Source organism: Anopheles coustani, chromosome 2 (assembly GCF_943734705.1).
Source record: "Anopheles coustani chromosome 2, idAnoCousDA_361_x.2, whole genome shotgun sequence".
Classification (NCBI taxonomy): domain Eukaryota; kingdom Metazoa; phylum Arthropoda; class Insecta; order Diptera; family Culicidae; genus Anopheles; species Anopheles coustani.
The window spans coordinates 9,787,404-9,804,524 of record NC_071289.1 but is presented as its reverse complement, the minus strand read 5'-3'; the positions used below and the strand labels follow the sequence as shown (position 1 = coordinate 9,804,524).

Here is a 17,121-nt window from a genome sequence, read left to right as displayed (position 1 = left end):
TCCGGAAAATTCACCCTCGAAAACCGTGCCATCGCACGCGATCGCACCATCCTTTCACGATGCGGATGAAGCTGATGCTGGATGATGGTTCTGGGTGGTGGACCCTTCGCGAAGGAAGAGGGAAAAAAAATATTCCAAATTCCAGACATCGTTGAACGACGTGGACGACCGACGATGCTGACGTTGCGTTCTGCCTGCGCTCGCGTCGTCTTCGCCTCCATCGTGGTATGATTTATGAACGCACCACAAGAATCGGCTTCACGCACTACGTCCCAGCTCAATGACCACGGAGAAGAGGGGAGAAGGAATGGTGCCGGTTTGGTTATGCGTGTTTTGCGGAGTTCGGTGGTTCGCTTGCGTGCGAACGGTTATGCGGAATAAAATTTTGGGTTAAAGTAAGCATTTCAAAGACGCTACCGAAGGTGTGGATGACGAACACGGGGGGGGGGGGGGGGGGAGCATTTTTGGGGGAGGAAATATCATGTTCCACAATAATCCTCCCCGGCAGCGTGACGATGTTGTGTGCCGGGTGATGTTTTATGTTACCGAGATGGAATTACACACTTCAGACCTTGGCCTCGTGCGTTTGGAATTGGAAAGCATAAGGTTTTCGGCCAGGTTTTGGCTGGGAGTATTTTATTTTCCGATAGGGAAAATTAGTGTGAACCAATGTATATGAGTGTGTGTGTTGTGGGCTTTTGTGTGCGCCACGATTAGTCGTTAAACTATCGATTAACACTTGCTTCGGGCTATGAATTTTATATTTGCCATCTGCATACGATTAAATCATTTAATTACACCGATTATCATGAGAAGGGTGTTTATGTTTTAGCACGTTCCGACATGTAAGAGTTATATTAATAATTCGATTCGCTGTGAATAGCTCCTTTGTTATCAGTTTACAACCCAAAAGAACAGAATTTCAAAAATGGAAAATATTGGTGAACCACTATTCCCGTATCAGTTCACCCTTCAGTATATTAAAATAGTTATTTCCAATCAGTAAAGTACTTTATGTAACATATTTCTATTTATCTTTCACATAAATCATCGACAAAATTTGTCTATTTTGTTAGTTTTGAAAAGACGGACTAGTTAAAAGATCTTATCGAAGTTTAGAGAAGTTCATGTTTAGTATTGAACTCCATGGAAAATCTCAGATCAATATCTTGGTTCAAAATTAGAGCCAGAGATATTTGTAAATCGTCTTTGACATTCTGTTTAGTCTATTCTCGCTATTTTGTTTTGATGGTTCGTGACAGCAAAACGATAACTCTAAACTACAGAATTTAGTCCAATACCCTTTTTTCGCACGCCAGTAGTTTTTGCTCACTCACATGGAAAGGATTAAATATCCCATGCCTCACAATTTATCACCAGCGTTAGCGCATTCTTGTGCTTCAACGATGTGTTCTGAAAGATGATCTTACATCTTCCCGAGCGACAGGCATCAAATTTGTTTTCGTGTTTGAAATCATCACGGTTTGAGACATACAAACGTGCCGTACCGCTCGGTTGGTGACAGACGGGTGCCGTTTTCGGCAAGTATGGATTATGAGAATCACTTGAATGGAACCACCCGAGGAAGAAAAATTAACCACATCGGGGAAGATCGAGTGAAAAGGAGGTTGCCAAGAAGCGCGTATGCTTATCGAGCAACTCGGCAGCAAAAGGAGAAAAGAAATTGTCCTTGACACAATATTTTAGACGTAGAACTTGAGTGATGTGGGAAGAGGAGCTGGACGGAAGGCAGGGGAAACCTCCGGATAATATATGAAACATTTATTTTGGCCGTAAACGATAGGTACGATTATGATTTGCCGGTTGTACGCATTCCAAAGTTTGGGCGAATGGAGACGTTGAACACATTTAACATCAACCAACGAGGACCGCAACATTGCGATGTTTCGTGCACCTCGTCGTGCGTTCGTTTATCCGTTTCGTGTGACTGTTTGTCATTGTTATGTTGCTACATTTAGCAGCCACCGTTCTTGGCGCGTTCCACATTCTGCCAATGTGTGAATTGTTCCAAACGTTCCCAAACAGTCGCTAGCCCTCCCCGAAAACGCACCGCCATAAACATCCCAAGGGCGCCGAATTTTACGGGCTGCCGGCCCTATTATCGGTTTGGCTTTCCGGGGTCGGAACCCGGGGAGCGGATCGGGAGGTTCGACCGCACGCACCATGAAACGGTTGGCTCTGATTTACGCACATATGCTATCGATTATGCGCCCATTATGCTCGCCACGGCGTGACGGCTCCGACGAAGGCCGGGGGCTGGCGGTTTCGCTCGCGGCTGATGTCACACTTTATTTATTTCTCTACGCCGGTACGACATACATACACATTTTTTTGGTGTTTATTTCTACCACTTCGTTCCGTTCCAGTAGCGAGGAGGGATATTTTCTTTTCGTTGAATGTAGATTTTATTGGACGTAATTGATGGATGAGGCGGCTGAGTGGAGGGAATTGCTGGAAGAAATTGAGAAGAATTGTCCCAAGAAATACTCATCAGTCGTCAATCAGTATTTTCCGGCCCATCAACATCGTTCAGTGGTTCAACTGCCGGGGGTGGGATTTTCCTTCCAATGGGTAGGAATTTTGGGGCAATTACCCAACGCTGGGATGTAGATTGATTTCCGGATTGATTTGAAAGCAATCTGAAGAGATGTTAATTAAAACATTGCAGTCAACTGGTTATGTTAGATTATGCTAGGAATTTGTCATCACCATAAAATAATTGATCACACAGGAATGATTTTGATGAAAGATATAACCCTTATGCTCGGATAATTTTAATTGATTTGAAACAGAACTTCATGTAGTAAACTACAAGCGTGAACAAAGTAAAAAATATAAGATAAAAAGAGAAAAATATACGCTTAGTTAACCTTTTTGTCATCTTCTTCTCTGTGTTTGTATGAACAAGTGCCTCAAAGCATTCGAAATGTGTACAGACATGTTAGAAGGATGTCCTTTGAACATGAAGTGTCTGCGAAGAGTTCGTTAAGTGAAGTTTTATGTTAACAATACTTGCATCGTCTTGGAAATTGCAATTGCGCAACCGAACAAAGCCAAACGGGCCCGAAAAGCATTCAAGTTTCACAGATTCGATGAAGGTTCGTAATCTATCCTCAAAAAAGACATCGTTTTCCGTACGAAATTTCCAATACAAAGGACGCGTCAGATGTTCGCCCCAATTGACCATTGCCAGCCGCGTGTCATTTATGCTGGAGGTTTCCCGTTTTGCCCTTTCCCTTGCCTCCCTTTCGGTGACAGAAGAGCAGAGTCACTGCAAGAAAACGTCTCGCAAGACGGTGCAAAACTCGAAAGTCATTTCGGCATCGCCAAACATCGGGGAGGGAAAAATTTGTCGTGGCGAACTAGTCGTGGAAATCCAACGGCCAACAGCAATTGTCGCCGGAAAAACTTATGTCGTTGGGCCCGGGCCGTTCGGCATTGTCGGCGAAATTTGTCGAGAAAATTGGATGCAGCATTTTTCCGTCCGCTCTCTTCAGGGTTGTGGTTTTTCGAGAAGATGTGTTTTCCCCGGATTTTCCTCTTGTCAGCCCTCGTTTCGTTCACCGTGCTTCGGGTTCATTTGTTCCTTTGCTACTCGAGCTGGTCGGTTGTTTCGCCCGGTGTCGCTTGCTGCGATCGACAAGTTTTCCGGTGATTTTCCCCCGCTCCCCGATTGGCAGGCTCGGCTCCCCCCCGAGTTTGTCCTCCGTCCGAGGCAACGGGCTGCATTTGACAGTGCATGATGAAGCTCGGTCGAGTCGGTTTATTTTTTAGTGCCGACGTTCGTGAGTCTCTGACCGACTGACGAGAGAATGGAGGGGGGCCTGCAACAGCTTCTAAAGTGGAATAAAATACCAATTTCGTCCCGCGCCCGCACCAACGGAAACTTCAATTTTTGTATCCATTGTTCGGGAGTGCAGCAACTTTGGCAGGTTGGCGGTTTCGGTAGAGCTAAATTTAGCATAATCTGTATCGTAATTTGGTGCGAATGGTATTCACATCGAGTGCCGACGAATGGAGAAGTGGTCGGAGCTTTACGGTGGACTTACGGCACCCGGATTGTTCCTATGTTTTCCGACCATGTTTCGCTTTTGAGGTGCTTTAGTTGGGCCGGTTGGACGAGGAAGGGACAGGGTAATAAAAAAAGAGGCCAACTATTTGACAAAAAAGAACCCCCCTGCTCGGTGCCTACTCTTCCTTCCTCGGTTAGTCTAGACAGGTTTCGTCTAGCTTCTAGTTGGGAAAAGCCCCGTAGCTGAAACAACCGATAGAAGCTTCGTAGTTTTCTCTAGGGGAAATGGAAAATTGCGGTAGCTACGACGACATAATCGCAACACTAGTTTTGTGGTCTGAGTGACTAATTAGTCCAATTGTTGGACACGGAACAATGGTGGACGTTCGGTTTTGTGGTTTGAGCTGGATTTAAGATGAAAATTATTATGGAGGGTTGCACTTATGCTGGTCCAGATTTTTTTTGTGTTTGAAATTCTGCTCATTGGTGATTTTCTGATTTGCAGATCCATGAATTTTGCTCCATTTGATACATGAAATGCTCCACAAACATTAACAATTAACTGGAAAACGAATAACGAATATTCATGTTGCAAACAAAAAACATAAAACATAAATAATAGTTGCCTTTATTTGCTTCACTAACCATTAATGGTTTGTTCATGTCTTGTTATTTTTTTTAGAAGACATTCAAAATGGTTGCCTATTTTTTCCTTCGTCACCTATCTTCACAATTGTAACTCAGCGAAAACGGACATATTTTCACAGATTCTGATGAAAGCAACATAAAATATTCCGCCCCGCCCCCTTTTGCAAACAGACATTTATTTTCCATTTCCGGTACCAGCGTCGGATGTAAACAACGATAAAAATATGATATTGTTCCAATGTCACCATTTCTCATTTCCGGGCAGATCCATCCCGTAGTCATCCAAGTTTTTGTTGACATCGTTTAAAGCATTACCATAATTATGGTTTACCATAAATTTATTATGATTGTTTACATTGTGCTTTATAATCAAAAATAACATTCTGCCTTTCCATCGAACGGTGTCGGATCGCAGCTTGGCACGAAAAAGAAGGGCCGTCGACAGAGGATGGATTCGTGCGGAACAGGAATGGCTCACAGAGCATAGAGCATATTTCAACAAATCATTCCAGCTGTCTAGCAAATAGGTTCCTTTCTTCCGAATCGAGCGTTCACACCTGGGCGTCCCACCGTTCGGTACGGTTGCGCGTTTCCAGCGGGCGCTAGAACTGCGATTTCCGTTTTTTTTCTCATCCGTTTCTTTTTTTCCCATTCCCATTGCAGATTCACAAAGAATGGCTGGAACGACGGGCGGCGCAGAAAACACACTCCAGCACCACCGTTCTGCCTCAGCCCTCCGATGCTACGACCCAAAGAACTACCTATACATTTCGAAAACTGATTAAGTTCAGTGTACAAAATGAACCGCTGTCAGAGAATGACGTCTCTTTCGTTCCCCATTTCGAAGGAGACGCGGGTGGTGGTAGTGGTGCTGGTGATGGCAGTAACGTTGCTGAAGGTGTCAATAAAAACGTCATCGTTGCGAACGGGGCAAGCAAGCAGCCGGAAGCGTCTCATCATCGTCGGGATCAGCAGGGGCGGGAGCTGCATCACCATCGGGTTCACCATGGAGGATATGCCACGCCTCAGCCCGAGCTGAGAGGAAAGGACCTTTTGACGGAGGATGGCGACCGGTACCGGTACGAGGTAGTCACCGCACAGGAAGCTGGCGTCTCTGAACCGGCGCACCCGCTGGGAGCGCAGGACCGGAAGGAACCCGATTCCAAACCGGTGGTATATGTAATGGGACCATCAGGAGGTGACGAAGCGGGACTCGGAACTCCGTCTCCCGACTTGGAAGAGCACCCACGTCCGACCGTGGCCACCGACGTGGCCCAAATTAATGTCCCCTTGTGGCTCCTACACCAGAACCGGAGCGCTGGCACTAGCGACAACGCTCCTCCCGGACCGAATGATTTGTCGAGTGGCAGCAGCATCAGCGAAACGACCACCAGCCATAAATTAGATGCCACCACGGAGGAGCCAAACGCGACCGGAAATGCCGCGGTGCACGTTCGTTCGAGCACAAAACCTTCCGGCGAGGGGGCCGGGCCGGATCCGACCGCGACCAACAGCGTCGAGGAGCCCCGGATGACGGCACTCGCATTACCCTCGAGCCCGGCGACGGCCCTGCAGCTGGCCGATGGAAACGTGACCGTGCGCAATTTGTTCGGCCCGTGGAGCAACTGGACTGCCTGCTCGAGGACGTGCGGGGGAGGCGTCAAGACGCAGCACCGAACCTGCTGGAAGCGCGAGTAAGTATCCCAGCCTCCAGACCAGAACATTCCCATTTCCAGCGAGAGGCATTTTACATATTTCGGAAGTCTCCATTCGAATCACGGAAACTGTCATGTTTGGCGAATCGTTTCCTTTCTCAGGCCGCTCCATTCTGAAGGAAGAAAATGTCCAATCCCGGCAGTGTGTTCCGGGCTAATTTGTGGCTCTTGTAGCACAAGCGGATGGAACAAGAGCGCCCAAGTCGCGATGTATTCTCATGTAGAAATGGCTGTTTATATGAGGGGAACGCCAGGTGGTGTTTTTTCGCAAACCATTTTCCTACAAAAAGGCGACACGATTTCCTTGTGCTGATGTGTTCCACAAGTTTAATTTATTTCGATGGAAAACCGCCTCATTATTTAAGCCAAAGACCATTCATACCACGTGTTCACCAATTTTTCCGGGTTTAATATTATCTTGTTTAACGACTATTGGTATTTTCGTGCAGATAATGTTGTGCTACCAATTTTGAGATGATAATAATGTGTACTGTAAAAACTGACTTTCCTTTTCCTAGATCATGGTCCTTTGTTTTTTTTTAAGGGTTTCCAACAGCCTTGGGTAATGGCGGGTCTTTATCCCGTTCATATGATAGAGTAACGTTCTGTTACAAGCATTTTTTCCATAGAAATCATCTTCGATATTTAAGCTGTTTTGATGATTTTAAGATGTATTTTTCTTTAATGTGTTCTTTGAGATGCTATCATTATGCCGCGATATGTTTATACTTGGAATTTACGCACAGATTTGAACAAATTTGAACATTCCATTGTACTTTCGCTACAAGTTATCTTTGGGTCACGCACAAGTTGAACGTCTTACTTCGCCTATTATTGGAGTAAACACTAACAATGAGAGGCCTTAAAAAGCCAGTAGTAAGGAAAAATCTCGCAGAGAATATTACAACACCCACAGAACGTGCTCTCAAACTTTCCGAACGTCAATTAAAACAAACATAATGGAAATTCGGTAATAATCACTCCGATGGTGACGGCTCTAATGAGATTGAAAGTTGGCCTCGTTGGCGCCTTTGGCATCTCGTTCCATGGTGGTGCAATTTCGAGCGAGTTTCGATCCGGTATCGGAGTTTTAATTAATTTTAAGCACTGCATAGCACCACACCAGCCAACTCGCAGCATCCATGTACCCCTTCTGAGTTCCCACATCGGGGTGGCAGTAGCTACATATCGGTGGATTAGAGGAAAGACCCTGAAGACTCTGATGGGAATCCAACTACTCCATTTTTTGTGTTTGAAGGGAATTGCACGCGAATTACTCCGATAGCGAGCACCGCAACGGTCCATCGTAATCGTGGTTTAGGCAATAAAAATGGAAACTTTATCTCGTCCGGGCAGCCAGCCGCAACACTAGTTGGCATTGTGGAATGCGAATTTAATTAGTCCATGAGCTGGATGAGGTTTTGCGCCAACCGGGTTTGGGAGTCACGGTAAAGCCACTCCTAGTGACCCAGCCAGTCGGAGCGGATAATTTCAATTTATTTTGAAAACTTTTCCCATCACTCATGCATTACGGTGGCGTAGTGGAAAAATGCTCATTTAAGTCGATGGCCATGAGCTGATTGCAACTAATCTTATTAGGGCCATTATGGTGGGGGAAGTTTTGCTCATGATGATGTGTTTGATTATAGTTAGGCAGATCCGGTTGAGTTTATAATGAAGGTTCGAAGTTAGAAGATTTCATAAGTGTGCGCTATTGGGGCTTTGTATCAAGAGCATATGCACTTGATTTTACAACAGGATTATGATTGCTTGTAATTATTCCATCACGGTTGCATATTCTTCCAAAACTATTTTCGCAAACTCTTTAACTTAGTAAAGTAAAGTAAATCCTTTCTCAAGCTGTATGCAAACTAAACGGTCCCCTTTTCAGCTGCCATTCCAACCACGATACCACCTTACCAGTGCATCCCAATCGGGAAAAGCGAACCATTTTCCAATTATCACTCATCCATTAGGGACAATGAAAGCGAAACAACGGAGCACCGCCAACCGAGTGTCGGATCGCCGAAAGTGTGAAAACTTTCCCGCCCAACCCCGCTCCACAAAGCTAACATCGTTCTTCGCTAAGAACTTCCTTTCCTTCCCTCGGCACCCTCAACGTGTTCGTTGCTCGAATAATGATCATAATACCCCCTCCGTCAACCCCAAACCACCGGACCACCTCCGTTTTGGGCGCAACAAGTTTTCTGGCAACTGATTAAATTAAATCGCAAAATATAAATAATCCTACGTCGGTGCCTCGACGCGCTGTGCACGGAATTTAGAACGCTCCGGCATCCCGCTGGGCGAGGGAAACACGGCATATTTTCTTTACGGTTGGCATCCGGCGAAGTTGAGGCACCGCGATGGCGTCGGGGAAAGCTTAAGCATCCCAAGCAAACGTTCGCTTTCTAGCACTTCGGCGGACGGAAAAACAATCGAAAAGGCACGATGTTGGTCCATTGTTTTGCCGGTTCGGCTGCTAAACGCTTTCAGACGGCTGGAAAATCCACACCACGCTCCTCCGAAACCGCGGCCGGTGGTCTTACTCGCTCGCATAAATAAATGACTGTATCGCTAAGAATGGCTGGATGCTGACCTCGACAATGACCCTCTTCGTTCGAGGCCGTTGCAAGCCCAACAGGCGTATGCATTCGCCATTTCCCATCGGTCGATAAATTGTGGCCTTATTGCGATCGCTTTCCCATCAAAATCATCTCCCGTTCATCGTTTTTTTTCCGTTTGCCAACTTACACGTGTTTGGTGTCCGTTTTGGCAAAGTAAAGTTTTCCATCGACCATTTTGCCGAAAGGAATGTAATGAAGTCATTCACTTTCTCAAATCGTTCCAGTTTTATTTCCTTTTCCACTCATTTTAAGTAAACGGTTTGTCAATCAAATTATGTGGCCTGGCTAACACAAGAGGGATAAAAGAGGGAGACGGAACTCCTATTCCTTCGATTGAGCGTAAAAGGAAAAAGGCTTAAAAAGGCGCATCTGATGGCGAGCGTCTTTTATGATTAAGTTGATTGAATTATTACGATATTGTTTCAATCGGCATTGAATTGTTGGCTTCCTTCCCATTTCTTTTCCTCGGGAGATGCCTAGGGAGCAAGAAAAGTATCAACCGTTGCTTTCTTCCCCTACCTCCCAGACGTCGCTTTGTTGAACCTAAAGGGCTTCTTCAACCCGAGGCGATAGGCCAAACGATCAATTGTGGGGTGCACTTACAATGCGCCTTGACGGCGATACGGGCCAACAACGACGATGCGTACGGTCGTGGACCACGTTTGCATTAGCTCATGCCACGGTCGCATTTATTTGCACCAAACACTCTGTGTCGCACAAGACGCCTGTCGTCGTGGCGCTCGCTAAATTGCTTATTGTCGGTAATAGAATTCAAATCACACTCCGATTATGCCAAGTGAAGTTCGGCCCCTCCCGTGAAGGGTTCGTACTGGAGTCGAGGGTTAGATATTTCCCAGCGGCACTCGATGGCGGTGGTTGGGTGGTTTGGAATAGTGCCACCTTCAGCGTGACAGCGTTTGAAATTACCTCCCCCACCGGAGCGGCGCAAGTTTACCGAGAAAGCAAATGCGTACGGATTTGTAGGGATTATTAAATGAATTGGACGGCTAGATGAAGTGTTTATCCCCGGCGATGGTGGGCCGGGAAATTGGCTCAGGATGTGGCGTTCGAAAGGGTGGCACTCCAATAGACGCGATGTGATACCAATCTAAGGGATGGAAGGTGCTAATTTAGTGGCACTATCGATAGGATTTAATGAACACAAATGAGTCAGATCAGTGACACGTCCGGTGCTAGTTGAGGGCTTTCCATTGGTGACATCCAATTTGAATTAGAGTCAATGATTGCGATGCACGATGGGGGGTCCGCGACAGGAGAGCGGTAGCGCCGGTTAGAAAATCGGCCCATGAGCGCCGGGGCTCACCACCCCGACGGCGTGGGTTTGAATCCCAACCGAGACCTTTTTCCTGTACAAGAGGGACTGACTATTCACGTACTCAAAGGGAAAAAGTCTAGAAAAAGGTAATGGGCAGGCATGACCAGCAACAACACACGGTCGTTACGTCAAGAAGAAAATTTCATTTGGTTGAATCTATTTCTTCACTCTTGTTTCTTTCTTTTTTTTTTCTCTTTGAATGGAAATGAACATTTCACTATAAAACTATTTGTATTTATTCAAAAGCAATTGCTGCGCAAAGTAATGCTTGTATAAAATTTTCTGTTTATTACTTAAATTTGGTAGAAGAGAAGGGAGAGAGGGAACAAAGATGCAACAGCTATTGAATCTCTTCACTGGTGAGGTAAACGCTTTATCTTTGCGTTAATTATTTATATCGCGAATCATCATTCGCGAGTAAGACAAACCACGATTGTCGTATTTGAAATAGCGCCACATCATCGCACTCTGATCGTCTGTTGTGTTCCGATAACGCCCGTTCAAATTGGACTTGTGGCAGATATTGTACCACCAGGCACCGTGAAAATCCTCAGCACAATTACCACCCTGCCATATGTCATTGTCTCGATCGAATGTGCTAAACTTTTGATTCATGTGGTCCTGCATTGAATCTCGTGCTGTCCCTGAGTGTATCCCTAACTCCTTCAACACATACAACTCCGATTCGTCCCCTATCTCAAACTCTCCATACCTAGCGTATCCGTAGTTTCCGTGAAAATCTTTCATCTCCACCAGCAGTTCATGGCGTCGGTTTTTAGTAATTTGATGCACGTATTCTAGCCCGAGCCAGAATTCGCCATTTACATTCCCGAATCCATTTCGGTACTCCGTCCAGTTCCTATAAAAGTCAACAGAACCGTCGAATCTGTGCTGGATTACAATCCAGCCGCCATAGAACTTATTTTGTTCGCAAAAGACCTCGAATGGTTTAGATTTTTTTGACAAACTTAACAGATACGTGCCAGATTCTTTGGTAACTTGACGACATGAACGGACAGGAGCTATTAAGTGGTCTTCCAATGTCTTATTGTGTGTTTCTACATTTGTAGTTAAATTATGCATTGAATTCGTTAACATATCAAGAATTTCCTTATTTTCTCCTAGTTTCTTGAGCTCAGTTAGCGATGTTTTCTGAATGTGGTCCATCTTGGGTATCATATGATTCTTCAATTCTTCCAATTTGGTCCGTGTCTTCTCTTCGGATGCCTCCAGACTCTGCAAAAGAGGCAACAATTGATTTCGCAAAATTCAACTGGTATGATTTTCAAGAGATTTTCATGATTTTGGTTGGTAAATGGTTTGGGATCCGGTGCAACATGAGGCCCCATATATCGATCTTTGATAGTGGCCATTCACCCCCCAAACAACTCCTACCCTACCTCCTAGTGGTGCCAACCGGGATGCGAGTAACCTTTGTGAAGATCAGGTAACCAACCCTGGTGGGAACTTGGGTCGTATGCTGACAGGGAAAGGGGGGCGTCTACAGGGTACGCTCTGTAGGCGCTTTGTGAGCGTCTTTTCACCAGTGGTGCGGCTCACCAATCTCCACGAGCGTCTGTCCTCCAATAGGAGCGGCTCGGAACAGCGTCTGATCTCCAGTGGAGCGGCTGAAGCTGAAATGCGGAACCTCGTCAGCTATACCCAAGGTGGCAATCCCATCACGAGGTGTAGGCTGCGCATCCCTAGTAAGGAGGCCAGCCGAATTAACTTATACTACGAATGAACAAATAATGCAAAATACGTATCGGAATAACGGATCCAGACCCACGCTACGAATAAAGGACAATGATTGGAAGCTTGGGACTTGGAATTGCAGATCTCTCAATTTCGACGGAGCTGATCGTCTTCTATATGACGCCATAAACCCTCTCGGTTTTTCTATTGTTGCGCTGCAGGAACTTTGCTGGAGAGGAAGTAGAGTGTGGAAGCCTCGACAGTGTGCTGCCACCATTTACCAAAGTGGTGGCAGTACCAACGAGCTCGGTACTGGCTTTATAGTGATGGGTAGGATGCAGGAACGCATTATTGGATGGAGACCCATTAATGAGCGTATGAGTGTGCTGCGAGTTAAAGGGAGATTCCGCAACTATGCGCTCATCAACGTACACTGCCCTCATGAAGGAAGGCCCGATGATGAGAAGGATGCCTTTTATGCGCTAATGGAGCAGGCGTACGACAGCTGCTCGAGGCGTGACATCAAGCTCGTTATTGGGGATATGAACGCGCAAGTTGGCAGAGAAGAGTGTTTTAAAGCAACCATCGGGACTCACAGCCTGCATGCTTGCTCTAACAACAATGGTCATCGATGCATCAACTTTGCAGCCTCCCGCGGAATGGTTGTCCGCAGCACCTTCTTTCCTCGCAAGGATATCCACAAGGCTACCTGGAGATCACCGGACCTACGTACCTGCAACCAAATCGACCACGTGCTAATTGACGGCCGCTTTTTCTCGGACGTCACGAACATTCGCAGCTATCGGCAGCCTAATGTGAGTTCTGACCACTATCTACTCGGTGTCTGCATGCGATCAAAGCTAGCAATGATCTACAAACCCCGGGTCGCTAGAGCGCACCGCTTCAACATTGACCTGCTAAAGGATAATGAAGTGGCTGTGCGCTACGGTCAGACTCTCGAGGCGGCACTTCCATCAGAGGATGAGGCCTCTACTGCACCAATGGAGGAGGTATGGACTAAAATTCGCCTTGCAGTGGAAAGTTCAGCTTCCAGCAGTCTGGGTGCTAGAACGAGGTCACGAACATCAGACTGGTTTGATGCGGAGTGTCAGCTGCTCGCTGACCAGAAGAACTTTGCCTGGGGTAGAATGCTCCAAGCTGGAACGAGAGCCAACGTGGAGCAGTATAGGGTTGCCAGGAATAGGCTGGTTTCGGTCTGCAGGAGAAAAAAGAGAGCGCAGGAGCATCGAACTGCTGAGGACCTTGAGCAGCTCCACCGGTCTGGTGACACCCGAAAGCTCTATGAGCTTGTTAACCGGGAACGTAGGTCTAGTGAGCCTGCCATAGACATGTGCCGGGATAGGGAGGGTGGATTGCTCACCAGCTCTGGCGAGGTGGTTGAAAGGTGGAGGCAGCACTTCGAGGAGCACCTAAATGGGGTTAACTTGAATAGGAGCATGGATGCGGAAGTACCACTTGGGGCACCTGGGCACGATGATGATTACCCGGTTCCATCCCTGTACGAAGTCGTGCAAGTGATGCGGAAGCTTAAAAGCAACCGAGCTGCGGGTGATGATCAGCTCTCTGGTGAGCTCTTCCATCACGGAGGGGAGAGCCTAGCTCGAGTGCTTCATTTGGTGATCGGCAAAGTTTGGGAGATGGAAGAACTACCCCAGGACTGGATGACCGGTGTCGTTGTACCGGTCTTCAAAAAAGGGGATAGGTTGGACTGCGAGAACTACCGTGGCATTACCATACCAAATGCCGCCTATAAGATCTTCTCTCAACTTTTGCTCCAACGGTTGCTGCCCCTGGCCGAAAACTTTGTTGGGGAGTATCAAGCCGGCTTCATGGATGGACGCTCGACAACTGACCAGCTGTTTACGCTCCGGCAGATTTTACAAAAATGCCGTGAGTACAACTGCAGAACGCATCACGTCTTCATTGACTTCAAGGCGGCCTATGACAGCATTGACCGGCAACAGCTGTGGATGCTGATGAAGGAGTTTCAGTTTCCGAACAAGCTGATCAGGCTGTGTAGGGCGACTATGGGCAATGTGATGTGTTCTGTAAGGGTCGGTGGTGTCGCGTCCGCTCAGTTTGCTTCCCAGAGAGGGCTGAGGCAAGGGGATAGCCTTTCGTGTATCCTGTTCAACGTGGCCTTAGAAGGTGTGATAAGGCGAGTAGGCATCGACACGCGAGGTACCATCTTCTGGCGCTCAATTCAACTCCTGGGCTACGCGGACGACATTGACATTGTTGCGATCAACAAGAGGACGGTTGCGGAAACGTATGCTGGACTTAAGTCAGAAGCTCAGCGAGTTGGACTCCAGATCAACACGTCAAAGACAAAATACATGCAAGGATTAGGGTCTAGGGATAATACCCCAGATACCTTTCCCGGCATCACCTTGGATAACGACACTCTGGAGGAGGTGGGTTCCTTCGTATACCTTGGATCCCAAGTCACATGTGACTCGGACACATCCTTGGAAATTCGGAGGCGCATCCTCGCTGGAAATCGCACCTTCTGTAGTCTACGTAAGTGGCTGCGATCTGGTCGTGTCTCCAGGCGAACAAAATTGACGCTCTACCGGACTCTAATAAGGCCCGTTGTGCTCTACGGACATGAGACATGGACCTTACTGGAAGGCGATCTGCGCGCACTTGGCGTTTTTGAACGCAAGGTGCTACGTTCGATCTTCGGAGGGGTGCGGGAAGCGGACGGCGCTTGGAGAAGGCGGTGGAATGATGAGCTGTACGAGCTGCTAGGTGATCCCCCAATTGGTGTCCTGGTAAAAATTGGGAGACTAAGATGGCTGGGACATATAGCGAGGAGGCCTGCTAGCTATCCAGCCAGGGAGGTCATCGAAAAGGACCCAACAGGCACGCGGAGGAGAGGGGCGCAGCGAGTACGATGGCTTGACCAGGTCGAGGCAGACTTGCGGAGGATCGGTGTTTCGAGTTGGAGATCTGCAGCACAGGACCGGGCGTTATGGCGCAACATTTTGTTCACGGCACGAGTCGACCGACGGCTCTAGTCCGTTATATATATATATATATATGATTTTCAAGACTGTAACACCTATTGCTCGCTTCCTTACCTTTTTCAAAGAGTCTTCCATTGCATGCATTTTGGCCTGAAGACGAAGCTCCGTTTCCTACAAAGAGTCGATAGTTTTCTCTATTATCATCGTGTTTACACTTAACTTGTGCTGGGAATATAGATTTACCTTCAGCGAACTCTCCATAGCTGTCTTCATAGTTTGCTCCACCTCTTGCAGCTTGTCTTGCAAGTAATCGAGCTTTGTCATTAAAAGCTCCATCTCGAAACCTCCAATTGCCATTGTCAGCCGGGCTGATAAAACTACACCAAAACATAGCACCAACAGATAACTACTATTATGCATGACTTTTAACTTGCTGCAATTCAAAGCACTCAAACGCACAATCGGTACGAAAGATGAAACACGACTGAGGATCGTTCGGATTCGTTTGGCTAAGAAAGGCTAGAAAGAACTGGAAACTAATTCTGATAATGTGGTCTGAGCGATAACGCGTGCAACATCATCACCAACACTGAGCCAACTGATCGCGAAGATATTTTGGTAAAAACTTGTTCTTTCTGGGTGACCCATAGCTTTATGGTAAACGACAGCTCATGCCACAAATTGAGTCGAGAACGTGAACCGGTTATGTTATCTCGGACGGTAATTCCCAGCTTCGTTTTCTGACTCGTCAAACGCTCAAGACTAATTGGAGTTCCGCGACTGCCAAGCGATAGCGCCGCTTAGAAAATCGGCTTACGATCGAGGCTCCCCATCTCGACGGCGTGGGTTCGAATCCCAACCGAGACCGGACCCTCCCCTGTACGAGAGGACGGGCTGACTATCCACGTTCTCAAAGGGTAAAAGTCTCGTAAGCCCTTAACGGGGCAGGCATGACCAAAGAGGGCGTTACGCCAAGAAGAAGATTGCGATGGACGTATAGGGTGAATTAAAAAAAGGGTCTTGAATCGCAAAGGCGATTGTATTAGATCAGAGAAAAACAAAACTTCTTGAAGTTTGAATAAAAGTTGCTCTTTTTCTATTGTTCACCTTGTAAGTCACCCATATTTTACACCAAATCAACAGAGGAGACCTTATTTCTTGTTCTAGCTGGAACAATACTTTAAAAATATTTAAGCTGAACAGAAAATTCAAGCAAGCTTTGATTGTTTCCATGGAGAGAGGATTCGTCTACCATCCATGATAAAACGAAGGCGTGCAGCTAATTTATACGTAGTTGGAATGATTCCGATCGAAAAGATTAGCCACAGACGCATCAGGGTAAAGGGAAATCTCTTGCAGTTAATGAAAACCTATGCAGCGTAATCAGAAAGTTTGCCCTTATAATTGGCAACTGCCACCAGCAGCAACAACCATCGACCATTGTCCATCTTGTACGTTTGCGGTATTTTTGTAATTAAGCACCATGCACCCACTCTGGGAACTTTCCCTCTTTTTTTCTCTCTCACTTGCGCATAATTCCTCACAACTTTCGGTCACAACTTTTACATTTACCAATCTTCTCTGGCTGGCCCGCAAAGTGTCCCGGTGTGGGCTGCCTGACTTACAATTCCACCGACCATCGGGAAGGATGTCTCCTCACGCTCGTGCCGCCACCGCAGAGGCTGTCGCACAAGAAAAAAACATTTAATTCTATCCGAGCGAATAAGTGCGGAACCCGTAAATGGATTCCGTTTCCGCACTCGAGCTCGTTTGGCCCCGTCTTCCATACCGCCATCGTGGCGTGGACGAAGCAAACGTGCACTGTGTTGAAGTGTACCACCGAGAGAGGATGGTGAAATTTTCGTTTCATTTCCTTTTCCCGGTTGGCAAAGTTTCCTTCCCGAGCGGTACACTTATATCCTCGCCAGTTGGTTCGGTTAGCTAGGGGATTGTTTTATCTCACCGGTTAGGACGGTTCTTGGTTAGCTTTTACTCCTTTCTGCCCAGGTTTAACCGTTTTCACGGCGAGTGGAACGATAACACAAAAGTGACACATAGTTTCGTCATTAATGCTGCT

General features: G+C 46.8%; 1 protein-coding gene across 1 annotated transcript in view; it reads left to right on the top strand.

Moving 5' to 3' along the window:
- LOC131262038 (thrombospondin type-1 domain-containing protein 4) overlaps positions 1-17,121 on the top strand; it is a gene marked incomplete at its 5' end in the record, with an annotated part of 75,840 nt that overhangs the window by 7,838 nt on the left and 50,881 nt on the right. Inside the window, one exon of the mRNA XM_058263946.1 lies at positions 5,345-6,375. Within this exon, the coding sequence (XP_058119929.1) occupies positions 5,345-6,375 (1,031 nt within the window). The remainder of the gene's footprint in view (positions 1-5,344; positions 6,376-17,121) is intronic.